This window comes from Primulina eburnea, chromosome 15 (assembly GCF_022965805.1).
Source record: "Primulina eburnea isolate SZY01 chromosome 15, ASM2296580v1, whole genome shotgun sequence".
Lineage (NCBI taxonomy): Eukaryota > Viridiplantae > Streptophyta > Magnoliopsida > Lamiales > Gesneriaceae > Primulina > Primulina eburnea.
The window spans coordinates 3140913-3159238 of NC_133115.1; the positions used below are offsets into that span (position 1 = coordinate 3140913).

Sequence of the window (18326 nt, forward strand, 5' to 3'; positions counted from 1 at the left end):
ATTAGTAATTAAATTGTATTGCACCAACGAATTGATTACTCTATTTATTAGATTTACAAATAAAAGTCATATATTTATAATAGTAAAATAGATGTTATTAATATTAACAATTTTTTAAAGGCAAAAACTTGTGTGAGACGGTCTCATGGGTCGTATTTATGAGACGGATATCTTATTTGGGTCACCCATGAAAAAGTATTATTTTTTATGCTAAAAGTATTACTTTTTATTGTGAATATGGATAGTGTTGACCCGTCTCACAGATTATGATCCGTGAGACGGTTTCACATAAGACTCACTCTTTTTTAAAATGTATAACATTATGATATGGATTTTCCATGAATTTGATGGAAATATATAAAATTAAGTAATTTAATTAAATGTAAAAGTAAAATAAAAATAATAATTATCTTGATTGAGTTAGGTACACTATTAACGATCATATTAAACTAACATAGAAAATGATTTTGAACTTCATGAATATGACAGACAAATTGTAAAACAAATGAAAGAGTAAAAAGTAAACTCACAAATGAAAATCATATATTTATAATATAAATAGTAGGAGTAGGTCTCATGTGAGACCGTCTCACGGATCTCAATCTGTGAGACGGGTCAACCCTACCCATATTTACAATAAAAAGTAATACTCTTAGCATAAAAAGTAATACTTTTTCATAGGTGACCCAAATAAGAGATCCGTCTCATAAATACGACCCGTGAGACCGTCTCACACAAGTTTTTGCCAAATAGTAGAATAGTAGATTATTGTCCAAAGCAATTTGTCAAAAATCATTAACTCTATTTATTAGATATTTACATAATCTTTTATATATATATATTTGGTATTTTAGATAAACCATGATTAAGAGATTAGATATATCAATTATATCCCATGATATATTATTTGATATGGTTTTATTTAATGCATCAAAGTGCATCCACATTTTGAAGTAGAATAAAATTTTGAACTGGACTTTGTGCAGCAGACATTAAGAAACATATGACGAAACCTATGATCACTGAGCTTATTCATGTTCATAGCTCGGCGAATAAAGTTGCTCACAATATTGCTCGTTTTGCTTTTTCTTACCTCTCATCTTTTGTTTGGGTGAACGGTGAATTATCATCATGGTTGGTTAGGCTTGTAATAAATGATTTTAATCAATAAAATTACGAGTTATTACCGTAAAAAAAAAAATTAAGTGGAAGCAATTATATCGAGCAAAAATGATACTATTTTAAATAACGAGTTTCATAGTGTACTTTTACTTTTGTCAATGTTGTTGGTCATAGATTATTTCATGTTACTAATTACTCGAACTGTAAATTATTATAATTTTTTCATGACGATGAAACTTGTCATCGTTAATCTTTAGTGTATAATGGTCATTAGTCAAGTGCTAACATGTTCCATCAACTCATACATTCTCTCAAATAAATCTATCATTCATATATTATATAGTGGAAATTATGGCAACATTAAATACATATAGAAATAATAAAATGACAAATTCGATACCACCGACCAATCAAACCGACCCACTTCTATGCTTGTTGAAATATTCACATTAAATAACGATTGTAATTAATTAAAACTATATTATATAATTCTTCTCCTAAATTTTCAAAATTATAATTACAAATTAATTTAACATGCTTTAAAAATATTGACTTTTTTTAACAACAGCTTCCTAATTTTTATTTGAATCTCAAGATTTTCAAGTACCATTCAAATATTTCGAAACTCTCAATTGGACGGACGGTCATTAACTCCCGAATTCGTATTAGTTGTGAACCCGCGTGCTCAAATCTCCGCCGCCACCCCATCTTCCATGCCTTGCCTTCCACTCAAAATATATCTCCAGCACCGCCTTTGAAGGTGGCGCGTTGGTTAGACTCGCTTCCCTTATTCTTCTTGCCTTTCCGTCAAGCTAACCGAGGCATGTTCGGTAACTCTCCAAACCTTCACACTCTTGTCTAAGCTCCCACTGTACACAACCCACGACTTGCCGTCATCCTCTTCAGCGGTCTCCGCCGTGTCATTCTTCACGGCGAGGCACTTCACAGGCCCGCCATGCCCCGTCAACACGGCCATGCATGTGTGAACTCCACCAACATCCCTCCGCCACACGCATATATTGCTATCCGCCGATCCACTTAGTACCAAATTCCCCATCGCAGCCAGACACAGAACCGCCATCTTGTGTCCCCTCAAAACGCCGCTGAACGACATGAAGTGCTTCCCCCGCTCCCAAAATCTCACCAGACCGTCGGAAGACCCGGCGTACAGAGCCCCGGCGGCACGGTTCACCGCCAGCGACGTCACCGCGTGGTCTTCGTTCAGCAACGTCTCCACCAGGACATGCTCCGTGTACTTTCCCACCAGCTCTCTCCTCCATGCCTTCACCGTACCGTCGGCGGAACCGGTAAAGAACAAGCCGCAAAACCCAACCTCCACCGAATTGACAGCATCGTCATGCGCGCGTACAGATTCCAAACACTTAGAATCCGAGATTCTCCACACCTTGAAAGTTCTATCCCACGAACCTGAATACAACAGCCCCTGATCGGTATCGACGCTCATGCAAGAAACCGCGTCGTAATGTTTTATCCATGGAACTGTACGATTCCTCCTCACTTCAACATAGTTTCTCGGATTTATCGATTTCCTCAGCAAATCTCGGGTCGTCGGCAAATTCCCAACGCGCTTATGCGTGCTTCTTTTATCCCCAGAAAATCTCCAAACCCTGATTTTCCCATCTTGATGCCCTGTATAAATCCTATCTCCATATACAACAATGGCTTTCACCAAACCACTGCTGGATTTAAACCCGGAAAAATCTTGACAATCTTTCCATACCCTCACGTTCTTGCTTTCTGATCCCGTGTACAGCAAATCCCCCGAAGCTGCCAGGGAATAAATATGACCTTCTTCACGGGAAAGGCTTCCTACAAGTACATACGAGCCCGACTTTTGAGCATCCACCTCATTTTTCTCTTCGTCTCCAGAAAACTGGTACAGGATCCATGGAGATTTCACATAAGGCGAAGGTTGGCTCCACGGAGACGAATCAACGCTATTTCGCTCGGAAAAATACATGGTTGAGTCGGAAGGCGGGCTTGAAGAGGAGACGTTACTACTCCGGCGTGACGAATGGATATTAAACTCATTATCTTGAGCGAAAAATGGATCAGAAGACATGATGGCTCCGAGCTTTCCTCGCCGGAGATCGCTTTTCTGACAAGCAGAGGTCTCAGCTCCATTGATATCATTGATCGCCATATCACATAATACTGAAAATTAATATACAATGGCGTGACAGTTTACAATAATCTTTGTTTTTTGATGAAGAAAAATCAACAATATTGGTTTGAATATGAAATTTTGATTGAATTGTTTAAGGTGGAAATAGATTAGGAGTATATATAATGAGAGGTGGAGGCTAATGTTGTTGAAAATAAGGATAGGGTACAGGGACACGTGTTGATTATTACGTAAAGCTTACGGATATTCAATGGGTTCATGTGAAAAACGAAAACCATGGAAGGAATTTTCTATGCTCAAATAAGAATTTAGTTTTTTATATCTTGATTTGATTTTTTTTTATATAATTTAATAAATTTTTTTACGTGACGTTGATGTAATACTCACGTAAAATTGATGTTTATCACGTCTGAACTCATGGGACCAAAATTACGAAGAAAATCGGAAAAATACGTGATTAAAATTGAAATTATTTCCTATGATGTCTCTCTTCTCCAATTTCATACAAGGTTGGTTGCAAATAGTTTTCACATTCCATGCGACTTTTTCGTCGTACGGAGGGTTGTTTTCGTAATGTGAAAAATATGGAAGAATTTCCGTGTAATTGTGTAGATTGAGTTATATATAGGACCCATTTTTTTTTTGAAATTATATGTGTGATAAGATCTTATCAGTTGAAATAAAGTGAGGGTAGTGCTCACATAGGTAAGATCGCATCTACCGATTGCAGCTTTTGGAATGATCTGAATTATTTGTTCATATAAATTCGTTGTTTAATTGAAGCAGTGTCATGAATATTTAGTACATTGATTGATATATTAATTTTTTATAATTTTTTTTTTAAAACTCAATTCTACCAAAGCCATTTATCACACGACTAGCTTGCATCTTTACACAATATCAGCATAGGCTTTTCGAAGAAATATATATGTTAATCTTTATAATGTTAATAATATGACTTTTTTTTATCACATATGTTATGATGAAACGTTTATCATTAGACTTAAAATTATAAATATTAATACAAATGACAACTTTATTTCCTTATACTTGTCGAAACGTAGAGTGGTCTACTTAGATGCTAATACATCGTATTGTTAGACTCATGAGACAAGAGAGATGCGTGTTTATCTGTTGTTGTTGTCTCATATCTCTTAGAGATCAGTTTTATTATTTATCACCATTGGCCATGTTCCTAACAGAGACAATACTACTCGTTAAGATGTAGCGTCGCTCTTTTACGACTCACCTAGCCAACCAAATCATGTGACGTAACGTCAGCAAGTTGTCCCACGGAAACTTCCAAAAAAATTGTTCATCTCAATATTATTATCACACATGCATATTTAACACAATAACATATTATTAAAAAAATTTCTCCCCTCAAAATCAGCATTCTAATTTAATTAGGCTAAATACAATATATATATATATATATATATAAATATATATATATATATATATATATAGTGTGTCTATATATACATTATTGATTAAAGCTGCGCATGCCTTTTGTTTTCGTGTGGCGTGAATTAGACCATATAAAATTATTCAAATGTTGGGATCTGAATGTTAATTGACCGCTCAACCTTTGACTTCTGTTTCCTGATCAACACGTCATGACAATGTCGCGTAAAATGAAATATTAATTTTTTATTAAATCTCTTCTAGAAATAATATTGCATTACACGTGAAAAAAAAAATCATGACTTGATCTTTATTAATTTTTATATAAAAATAATATTTAGTTTAATAATATTTTAAGATTCTATCAAATTATGAGATTTACTTTATAATATATAGATAAAATCCTTGAATAAACTATAGTTATCATGAGTCTGTCTATCATCATAAAATCATAAAACTCATCAGGAAGTGTACTGTATATTATAAATTGGTTATCAATCGATTCAGCTGCCTAAAATAAGGATAAAGATCGATCGAGCTTGAAAATAACATCTATGATGTAAACATGGTGTTTGATTGGTAAGAGTATGGAGATGTCCATTCATGCAGATGGGTGATCATTTGATGATGCACTGAACAATCTTCTCATAGACTTTCCAAGTTATTGTCATTTATCGAGTGAAAAAATTCGCGGTTATGGTTGTACATCATTAGTCATTTGACCCATGATAACATGGAAGCTCTACGTAGGAGCATGCAATTTGGTTCGTTCATCGACTCCATTGGAGGTATTCAGGTGGAGTGATTTGGCGTATTTTAGAAATACGTAAGACTCATTGTATTGTAGTCGAGATTCACCGCTGTGTCACGGGTGAAGATACCTTATGTGATCTGATGATTTAATAGTGTAAAGAATCTCAGGTCATAGTAAGACATGCGTTTTGGAAAAAGGTTTCATCAGTTATACATATCATGTCATCATTATTACTCAAAAATACAACAAATCGTTATCAAATTCATTTGCAAATCTCGATATACCAATGGTTGCATATTCAATCATGATATATGAGTTAAAGAGACTGTATTGTACGCTAACAATAACTTAAGGTTCTTGCAGACACTATCACTAATACCTAATAAATCATGAGACGATGCTAGTAGACGCTCTTATCATAATCTGATGGGTGCAATCAGACTTGAGTTCTGACTTCTTGATAATGAGGTTGATGAAAAGAATGAGGCTATAGTAAGCTCAAATAAGGACAAATGTTGTTCTGAATCACGTGAAGTTGTAAACTCACAGCTAGCTGGATCCCTGAACAAACACATGTATATACAATAGTACACCGACACACGTGTTCTTTGCTTGTATAATATTTTTATAATTCATTTGATTTTTATTTAAATGAGGATCAAAATATAATTCTAAGAAATAGGGAGAGACTACAGTATAATTTTGATATATAAATTAAAAAATAAATATAAAAAGAAAGGAATAAAAAACGACCCAGCAAGAATTAAATATATAATTTAATGCCTAAGAAACATATAGACTCTATACAATGAATTACATGTAACTTAAATTAAATTTGAACATTTATTAATAGGTATAATTATCAAAATCCCGGTCATTGTCTGTTGATTTGGTTTCGGAAGTTCACAAAAAGTTATATTGGTATGTTAATATCGAGATATTTGAAGTCATGAATTTCAAATTTATTTGATTATTTGAATTAACTTATTAGGTCATTCCACATATAATCATAATTATAACGAATTTAAAAAGAGACACAATCTATCAAAACTTTTTCATTTTCTTTTTCCTACAAATTATATAATCAGGACTCAATCATTTCATAAGAATACGACAACCCAAATTAGGCTAAGCCGCGAGGAAATGCCCCACCCAACATGGTCCCACGGTAAGCGTGGTTCCGTATATGCAAGTCTCTAAGCTAATGCAAATTTTGAAAATTACATCTATTACCTAAATAATGGGGTTTTTTAAAAAATTAATTTTTAAAAATCAGATATATATGATACAATTTTACAAAATTAAAACAAAACGCTACTATCAGCTATGGACACTTTAATATATGAGTGGATCTCATATGAGACCGTCTCATGGATCTTAATTTGTGAGATTGGATAAAAAGTAATATTTTGAAAATAAAAAATAATATTGTTTCATAGATGACCCAAATAAGAGACATGTATCACACAATGTTTTCAAAACCGGACCGGACCGGCCGGTTGGACCGGTTCAACCGCGAACCGGTCTCCAGACCGGTCCGGACATAAATAAAAACCCGGAAAACAGGTTTAACCGGAAAAAACCGGTTAAAACCCGGTTCAACCGGGAAAACCGGAAACCGGCCGGTCTTCAGGAACCGGCCGGGTCTGTGAAATTATAAAAAAAATTGCCCAGAGATCGGCGACGGTTATTTCAAAATCCGTCGCTATATAGCGACGGTTAAGAATAACCGTCGCTCTGTAGCGACGGTTTTTTCAAACCGTCGCTAAATAGCGACGGTTTTTGCAACTAGACACTTTTTTTTTTTATAAGAACCTTGATGTTTACTACTTTTTTTATAATTAATCTTGATGTTTACTTGGACATTTAAACTTGGTCATCACTATTTGGTTACTTTTTTTAATAAGAAACTTGATGTTTACTACTTTTTTTTATAATTAATCTTGATGTTTACTTGGGCACTTAAACTTGATCATCACTATTTGGTTACATGTTATGTGTAATTTGGATTTTTGAATTTGAAAAGTGATGTTTATTTTGATATTTGTTGTAATTTTCATCTTAAAAATTAAATAAAAACTATAAAAATATAAATAATCAATATTTTACTATTTTATTTATTATATAAAATAAATAAAATATTAATTTTATTGATCCGGTTCGACCTTTCCGGTCGAACCGGTTGAACCGGTTGAACCATTTTTTAAGGCTTGACCGGTTCGATTAACGGTCCGGTTATAAAAACACTGGTATCACAAATACGACTCGTAAGACTGTCTCACACAAGTTTTTGTCTTAATATATTTGTAAAGTCTAGCACTAATAACAACAAAGACTGCAATTCCAGATATCTATAATATAAGATACCGTTCGATTTGTTGATGAGATAAATGAAAAATATATAACACGAATGGTAATAAAAATTAAAAATCTAATTATGTATAACACACTATGATTTGTACTTTTTTTTTACGAGACTATGATTTGTACTTTGATGTTCGAAGACTTGTATTATATATACGACAAAAACTTGTGTGAGACGGTATCACGGATCATATTTGTGAGACGGATCTCTTATTTGGGTCATCTATGAAAAAGTATTACTTTTTATGCTAAGAGTATTACTTTTTATTGTGAATATGGGTAGGGTTGATCCGTCTCACAGATTAAGATCTGTAAGACGGTCTGACATGAGACCCACTCTATATATAAATGAATGAATGATTCTTACATAGAAAATTATTAGTATATTATAAATGACAAATATACAATAATAATTTAAAAAATTTGCAGTCATCTTATAATTATTGCATGACCAATCATACCTATACTGTTAGATCGACCGTTTCATAAGTTTATATTCATGAGATACGTCGATTCGTCTTCCTAGATCTATCATGTAATGCAATATTTTTAAAAAATAATAAAAAAAAATTATTTTTTGAATCGAATAAAATATATATCTTATAAAATTAATTTATAAAACTATCAAACTAACAATTTATGTGGATATTCTAATAAGTTGGATTTTGAAATCTAAAACATATCTATTGACTTTCAAAGGGTCCATCGACTTAGAATTCGGACCGCATAATGGATTGATATATCATTATTCTATCGAAAAACTTGTCCCGTACTTTATAAATAACATCCAACTGTCAAATTGTCATTATGCTATGTATTTTTTACATTATTATATATTAATATTTGGATTTTGTATTCTGAAAATGAGGCCAAATTTGTCAGGTATCGGCAATTTTAGTGATATTTTGTCGTCTTATTGGGCAGCATTTAATTATCATTGACTAAGTAGAAATACCTGATTGTGCGCATTGGCTTTCTACGTGTCCCAAAAAGTAGTTAAAATGTGGCCTATTTATAAATAAACAAATAAATAATATATATATATATATTAAAAAAATAAATTATCATATTAATTTATTGTTCATATTAATTTATTGTTATTATATAAATTAATTATAAGCTTGATTATTTGTATCCCTATATTAATATGCAATAAAATTTGGAAATATCCCAGTATAAATTAAACAGAAAACTTGAAAACTAGATTATGTTGTTTATATTTAAAAAATATACCATGACACTAGCTACTTAGTCATTCAGAGATTTCGTAACTAATGTCCACGAACTAATGTCCACGGGGTTGTACCGTGGAAAGAATAGATGAATATTTGATCAATAATCATATGTTCGATTTTTGTATCAAAATTTTATCGGATGACCCTGTCCTACAAGGCTTGCCTGAGTTCGGTTTTCATGACTAATATGGGGTTGAGGCTACTACATTAACTCGATAATTTATCGAGTACGCAACCGAATGATTTACAAAGAGATGTTTTTGCTGGACACTATAGTAAAAGAATTATTATTTGAATTGCATGAGCAGCTTGAAAATTCATTTCGAGACGATGAGTATGATATTTTTTGAAATTCGAAAGTGTAAAATTTTAAAATTAGCCATTGTTTCATCCTTGATTATATCAAATAACTTGTGACAAACACATAAATTTCATATAATATGTTATTGCTAATTTATCAGAATTCATTTTCAATAAAATGAATAAATGCAAACAAGCCTTTTCACATTTGTTGGGTTTTTTTTTTCCAAAAGATATTAATAACTACATATAGTTAGGAGGTATGAAATAAATGTAATACGTGTTCAAAATTAAGTTATCAAATACCAGAAGTCCTAAATGCTTAATTTGCACTTAATAGTGACTGCAGAAGTAATACTGTTTGACATAAAAATAACTTGCTAGGGTTCGACATAATAAGTTAAAATAATCAATTGTTGTTGTCTGATATGTAGTGAGCCAATAATAGCCTCGCTGATCGGCTGCAAACCGAGTTGAATCTACACGGACGTACAAATGTTAGAGGGTGTCTGAAGTGTTTCTGGCACAGCTCTTCTGATACTGAAGTCAGTTAAAGTACGCGAAAATAGTATCATTTGTGTAAGAAATGAGTGAACGAATAAAATTTTAGACACAACTTTATATTTATAGATTTGAGTCCAAATACCTTGTATGATAAATGACTATGGTATGATAAGTTTCTCAAGATATCAGATTTATTTAAAAGTTCTATTCAGAAAAAAAATTATTCATCTTCATATTTATTTAATCTTGAGTCAGTAACCACTGAGTTCATCCACTCGATCAATATCCTTCAGAGAATCGATTACTGAGTAAAGGATGGTTCGACTTCCGAGCATAGTGTTGGACGTTTTGGGCTTGACCTCATTGTTCTTCGGAACCTTATTTTTATAGATGAGTTCATATGTACCCCGAGTCGAGTCGAGTCGGGTCGGATTAGATTTCTAAGATCTCAATATATATTTTTTTAGAAGGTCTCTTGTGAATGCAAACAAACCTTTTACATTTGTTGGGTTTATTTTTCAAAAGGTATTAATGATTATAGTTACGAGGTATGAAATAAATGTCATACGTGTTCAATATTAAGTTATCAAATACTAGAATTCCTAAATGCATTGCACCTAATAGTGGCTGCAAAAGGTTGAAGCTAACGTGTTAGCGAAGGCTTTTGACACGATAATACAATAATAATTAATGCTATAATAGCTACGTACCCAAGCTGATAACCAACTTAAGTAATCACTAAACATTATATTTAGCTACTAATTATGAACGGAGTAGGTCTCTTGTGAGACGGTCTCACGAATCTTTATCTATGAGACGGATTAACCTTACCGATATTCATAATAAAAAATAACACTCTTTGCATAAAAAGTAATACTTTTTAATTGATGACTCAAATAAGAGATATGTATCACAAAATACGACTCTTGTGATCAGTCTTACACAATTTTTTGTCTTATGAACGATAATTAAAAAAATAATATTTTGTCATGGTTTAGATATCTCCCAAAATTTAACTGTAAAACGATCTCATATGAGTTTTTTTTGTATGAACATAATCATATAAAATGATTAACAAACGTGTGTGTATATATATATGTATACGATTTATTAGTTTATCATGATTCATTAATCGATGGATTAAGCACGTTGCTGCCAGATTTAAGAATGAATGGTGATAAATAATAAGCCATATTATAAAATTGATTGTGGAGATTAATTTATTTTATAAGATAATGTAGCACTGGAAAAGCGAATTAAAATTCGAGTAGGTTGCTTGTGAGACGATCTCACGAATCTTTATTTGTGAGACAGGTCAACTTTACTCATATTCACAATAAAAAGTATTATTCTTAGCATAAAAAGTAATACTTTTTCATGGATAACCCAAATAAGAGATCCGTCTCACAAAATACGACCCGTGATACCGTCTCATACAAGTTTTTGCCTTAAAATTCGAATACAATATCCTATTATATGGTATTTTTCTTAACATGATAATGTATGTACGAGTTGCGTAGACACAAAAATTGATATGATTGATGGGCTCAAGGATCTTATTATTCTTAAATAAATGAAACAAAGCTTCTTCTTCTTTTTTACAAGTTTTTATTTGAAATTTTTTGAATAATGGATCTAATAAATTGAAAATCCCTTATCAGAATATTATTATGTTTTGTTTGTATCTATTATGTAAGCATCAATAAAGAACCCATGTAATTAATAGTTCCTGAAACATGATTAATAACTAAATCCATGTATCTAGTCGTTAATTTCGATGAAAATTTATAATTAGAATTATTTGTAAATTATCAGCTTCTTATATTATAATCAATATTCTAAAAAGCGTCCCCAAAAATTGTCTAGGTGCTGGGCGGTCGCCCACCACCTCAATTTTTAGATCTTTCTAGACAGCCGTGTAATGTAATGTATAAATTTTTTTATACTTTATGAAAAATATTGTTTGACATATTTTTAAATGAATTTGTATCGAATAAAGATGAAGAGTCGAAGACAAACCATTAATTTTTAGGTTGAATACAATATAGCTAAATTATTAGAGAAACACGAAGATCAACAGAAAAAAATTAGATATTTAATTAAAAAATCATCTAGGTCAATCACATTTTAGTACACTAATTATTTTAAAATTAAATTTGAGAAATTTGTCACTTTCAATTTGTCAACGGTTTATAGATTCGAGCCGTTGCTTTAGTTTAATACCAAACCGTGCAAGTGTCGCCATTTTGTGCAATACAAGTGTTCAATTTTAAAGGTACCAATAATTGCAAATTAAATGGTTCTGCCACATAACAATTTGCATAGCTGTGGAACTTCTATTACTGGGTTGGGACATGGACAATCATTTTTGGAGATATCTGAAATTTTTTGAGCCCATTATGGTTCGTTGACTATTGGGAAACCATCTTTTTTTAAATGAAATTATGTGATCTATGATCAAGTATGACTAATAATCTAAAAGGTGAGTTTTTTGTGAGACGGTTTCACGAATTTTTATCTGCAAGACGGGTAACCCTATCGATATTCACAATAAAAAATAATACTCTTAGCATAAAAAGTAATATTTTTTCATGGATGACCCAAATAAAATATCCGTCTCACACAAGTTTTTACCTGATCTGAAATATTTATTTCAAATTATGAATACATTGTAGTAGGACGAGGGGAAAAATTAATTAATTTTAGTGCCCGGTGAAAACCCAAAGAAGTGTAACACCCCATAATTAAGCAGGGATCTTTAGGACTCTTGGGCAGGGACTCTCATTTTACTTGCCAATGCAAAGTGTTTCTCGGACCGTGCAAGCGATATAAATCTTGGTCTGAGGAATTGGATTGTAGTAACATACGCACTAGAGGCGGTTAACGCGATCAAGAATCCAACTCCCTTCTCTATGGAGAAAAATGTTGTTGTTATTGTGTGATGTTGCTCACATCTATTTCTATTGATGTTGGTGAAAATTGTGATACTTGATGGGAGATCAGATCTAGTTGGTGAGTGACCCGTCGAGAGATAGGATCTCGTTTTGGAGGCTCGGGTCGAACTGTAGGAATTGAAAACATGAACAGAAACGTTAGAAAATGGCCAAAAAATTGTTCTAGCGTAGCCATGCGACGCTCAAGTAATGATATAAAAATATAAAGAATATTGTGTGATATAAAAATATAAAGAGTATTGTATGTGCTAAATATGAGTGAATATATGGATGTATATAGGGGAAGTTGGTGAAAATCCCCAATCATAATATATCTTTGGGTTCACTCCCTACCCACAAAATTGTAATACTATGTCATACAAAATGTGGTACACTTCATGTGAAAATGTGGTACACTTCATGTGGAAATGTGGTACTAAAAAAGTACCTAGGGACTGAACACAAAAAAAAACGACGGCTAGGGACTGAAGGCCAATTTCCCGATGTATATACAATCATCTTAACATGATATTTACAGAAGAAGAGTTACTATGTTAGTAGAGTTTTTTTGACGACTAAAACTCTAGTCTTTGAAAGATTTTAAATCTTTTGGAATCATTCCCTTACCGGACTCCGGTTTCTCATAATCCTAGATAAGATTAGATTAATCTCTATGAACCTTATTAATATGGATTACATATCGATGTATCTGAGTAGGAGCTCATTTTAGGCATGAGCTCGTGTGACGTGTAGTGAGCCAATCCAAGCATTTTATAGGAGTTCGGCTCGGGAGGTTGGCTAAGACTTTCTCAATCAGTGTGATAATATATATTGGAAGTCGGATAAGACCTCGCTGGGAGGTCGGCAATGCCTTGCTCATCGATAAAATTATGGATGTATGAGAGGTCGTTGAATTGATCTCCAGGATGATCTCCCAACGAATAAGGGTAAATTGAGCCCAAAGTGAGTCCCTAAATGACATGATGGATCTAAGTGGATGAGATGACCTCCAATGCAACCTGGATATTAGGCGGCTGTCGAGAGTGGGTTGAACCTATATCCCAAAGTATCATCCATCATTGCAAGCTTGACGCGAATACCGTGGCTCTCGAGCTTTTCCTCAAATATATTGTAACTCGTGACTTGTTGCACAGTTAATGATAATATTGTTTCTTTTTTTTTAAAAAAAATGTAAATTAATTAAATAGTCGGGCCTTCAAATTTGCATATTAGGCCTTGGTTGTATCTGTATTTGATGGGGTCTGAACCGAAAATTTTAAAATCGGTTCTCTTGTTGTTATAAATAATGCTAAAATTCAGTTAATTAATAATAAATACAATATATAATACATAAATATATTGTTTAAATTGTTCAAATGGAACTTGAAGAAAAAGTCGAGTTTGATCAATTATAAATAAAAAAATTCAAATTACTCTTTTTTTATTTAATATTAGGCAAAAAATTATTTTAATAGATTATCAACTCAATATATATATATATATAGACAGTTTTGATATCCTGCATACTTACCGTGCACACTTTTGTGAGCACCGATGAAGTGTCACTCATCTATTGGATGTGATGAAATATAAAAAAATTGTGCATTCAATAGGTGAGTGACACCTCATCGGTGCTCACAAAATTGTGCACGGTAGGTGTGCAGGATATCAAAATTGTATACATAGATTAGACGTTTTCAAAAACAAAATCTTAAAATGATAACCTCCTTGACCTGGTAAAAAGTGCGGTCCTAGACCTTGGTAGGGTAAAGATACAATCGACGTTGTAATATTGTGAGCCCCAGCCCATTTAATATTCACATGGCTAAACGGGACGGTCGGTTGCTCAAGTTTTATGGATTTTAGAATGTCAAATCAAACAAAAGTACACCTGGCAACAGTGAGCCAGTAAAGAGAGAAACCAATTGGAAAAACGAACATACCTAACTATTTATATAATAATAATAATAATAATAATAATAATAATAGAGTAGGTCTCATGTGAGACCGTCTCACGGATCTCAATATGTGAGACGGGTCAACTCTACCCATATTCACCATAAAAAGTAGTACTTTTAGCATAAAAAGCAATACTATTTCATGGATTACCCAAATAAAGATCCGTCTCACAAAATTTGACTCGTGAGACCGTCTCACACAAATTTTTGCCATAATTAATAATAATAATAATAATATTTTAAAAAATATCACTCTATTCGAATATAAAGAGAGAAACCGATTTGAAAAACGAATATACCTAATTATTTATATAATAATAATAATATTTTAAAAAATATCATTCTATTAGAATATAAAATATCTATAAAAAAATATATTTTAAAAATACCAATCTTTTTAAAATAAAAACTTTGTTCTTTGGCTAAGGGTTAATAAAAAAATATAAAGGATTAGTTAGGAGTGTAAGTGTGTAACTTGGTATAGAGTGTTATTTTTTTTTTTTTTTGTTCAAAGGAAGTAATTTAAGGATAATATATTGGCTTTGACATTTTTCTCAAAATAAAATAAAAAAATAACATCGCAGTTCTCTTGACATATTTCATTGAATATTTATATATATAAAAATAAATAAATTTTTATGTAGGTTGAATTTTTAACATTTGAATAGAGTTTTTAACATTTAGGTCGATTGTTTGGTAGAGCTCTGGTTGTGTTTTCGGGTTTAGGGTTTGGGTAGTTTATGTAAGTCGAGTTTGGGTGTAGTGTTATGTTTTGATTTTTGGGTAGAGTTTGAATGAGTATCTTGATGGCAAAAATTTGTGTGAGAATGTCTCACGAGTTGTATTTGTTGAGACGGGTAACTTATTTGGGTCATCCATGAAAAAATATTACTTTTTATGTGTAAGGCCCGAGATTTGAGTTTGATACTTTTGAATTGAATTATATTAATAACAAGGAACGCAAGAACAGACGGGGAGAAACGATGTTGCAAAATTGAATATTTTGAAAAGGTGACACCGCACCCGCGCCAAGAAATATACCGCACCCGCGGTGGAGTGGCAGTAGGGTGGGATGTTTTTACGGTAACGAAACCGCACCCGCGGTGGTATACCGCACCCGCGGTAAAAATGATACCGCACCCGCGGTCGCTGTTCTGGAATTTTGGAACGTAGGCCGTGAGCTTAGCGCACCCGCGGTCTCCAGTATAACGCACCCGCGGTGCAACGTGCAGAATGGAAAAATGAACCATGTGTCCCTTGCATGCAATTTTAGGTGTTGAGTCTTCATTTTGGCTGGAGATTTCGAGAAAAGAACCAGCAAAAGCTTAAGAATTTCCCCAAGTTCTTCCTAACTTGAATTGTTGGTTTCATGAGATCCAACCGACCGATTCTTGAACAGAGCATAGATTCTTGATCCTCTTTACAAGAGCTTCGAAAGGATGTAAGTATCCTCATATTTCAGTATGTTTTGAAGACTAGATGTTGGAGGAAATTGGATATGATTGAGATTATATGTTCTTGTGATTATAAGCAACGTTTATTTGCAACCGGATCGAGAAATGGACACATTATGCGATTATTATGAACTTCCAGCATGTTTGAGTTGAATTATACAGATTGTGATCCTTGTAATTTGAGGTTGTTGAGGATTATGATTTATTGTTGTTGAGTATTATTGTTTGAATTGACCAGTATCGAGAAATAACGCCGATAGGTCGTCGAATCGTATCAAGATTGATTATTGATTCGTATACATGTTGACTATGAATTGGGGGTTGATTATTATTATGTGATCTGGATATACTAAACAGTATATATTTGAAGTCAGATTGAAGAACGGACTGTTTATACAATTGTTATGAATTTCTGAAGCGATATGACAGAAATTGTACAAAATTGATATCATAGAGACTGTATTGTGATACCGTTGAAACATCAGTTGATTTATATTGATCAGATTCAGTATTGATTGAGATTGTACTATTATGTCGTTGATATTAATCAAATTGTAATTTTGGTTTGGGTACTGATCATAACAGGTTTTGAATTGAGTGTCAGATACTGATATTGTATTCATATGATTGTTATTGCCAGACTGGGTATGGACAGATTGGAATACCAAACTTCTTCTTCGTCAGACCAGGAAGACAAATGTATAATGCATGTTTTGTTTGGGGAGACATGACTCAAATTTGAGTTTCCCAACCAAAATCACATACTAGATTTATTGTTTATCTTGTAATATGATTATGATTTGTTTATAGACTTGTATTCAAATCTCTTAAGATGATTATACTTTGTTTACAGATCGTTATTCATTGCATTTAAGATAGGAGAGTCTTGACAGAACAGTCAGACTTCTAGACGTTCGGTGATATCGCATCTTAGGTGAAGATCATTCTCCTATTGTAGATGTTGATACAGATCAGGCCGAAGTCTAGGAATAAGACGTACAGTCACCCCGATTGGGAGGGTAGGTGACAGCCATTGACGTCTTATTCACACCGGGATCCCTAGAGTTAGAGTTGAGTCGAATCAAGACATGATTTGATTGAATTGCATGATAGTATGTTTCATGATTTAAATTGTTTATATGCATGTATACATGTTTATACTGGGATTTATTCTCACCGGAGTTTCCGGCTGTTGTTATGTCTGTATGTGTGCATAACAACAGGTGGGGCATGATCTGGGTCACGACAGAGATGAGATCGAGATAGTGTGGTGACTTCGGGCGCAACAGATGACTAGTGGTTTCTTGTACTAGACTTGTACTATTTGTAGACTATACTTTGTATTAAACACTAGTTGGATGAATGGACTAGAACACAACATGTTTGTATGTTGTAGAATAAATAAAGATCCTATGCTTGTTTATATGCATTAGACTTAATGTTAAAAAGCAAAATTTTGACCCGTAATTTTTTTAACAATGATCCGATTAATCCCGAAAAAAACTGAGTTAGAGCCCGGGTCCCCACATTATGCTAAGTGTATTATTTTTTACCGTGAATATCGGTAAGATTGTTGAGTTCTGAGTTTTGATTATTTATTGAGTTAATTGGCCGTACTTTGGTGTCACTTTTGCTCCCATTCCAGTTGTTTTAAAAATATGATGGTCATTTTTTGCCCAAACCAAGATTTTATAAACTTTTCACGGGATTATTCACTAAAAAAAGAAGAAGAAAAAAAGGTAAAAAAATTTAATCAGGCCCATATTTTATTTTTGAAGAAGCTTTGGAACATATTTTTATTTCCAGGACTCAGGAGTACTCCGAGAAGCCTCAATAAGTAGTGTGATCCAATAATTAGTGGGCCATTTTTTTTTATCCGTCGTAGACAATTTACGATAAAATATTGAAAATTATATTTTTATTATGTGATTTATATATATTTTTGTTATCGATCGATTTATAATTTAGTTCGCTAATTCACATTTGTTTTCAATTTTTGGCAATTTTTCAAAGGGTTAACGTGGCATCGGCTAAGCCAAGTCTAGCAACAACAGGTCAATAATTTTTGGTGACATGCTACTCCTTGTATAACGTCATATCATCATTTCAATGAAAAAGTAATAAATTGAAGAAAAAAAAATTCATTAGA

General features: G+C 32.8%; 1 protein-coding gene across 1 annotated transcript; it reads right to left on the reverse strand.

The window, feature by feature from the left end:
• Nucleotides 1–1489: 1489 nt before the first annotated feature.
• Nucleotides 1490–3401, reverse strand: LOC140815077 (protein JINGUBANG-like). The gene has a single exon (XM_073174180.1). It carries the CDS (start codon nucleotides 3284–3286, stop codon nucleotides 1910–1912), a length of 1377 nt encoding a protein of 458 aa, XP_073030281.1. The 5' UTR covers nucleotides 3287–3401; the 3' UTR covers nucleotides 1490–1909.
• Between the last annotated feature and the right edge of the window lie 14925 nt (nucleotides 3402–18326).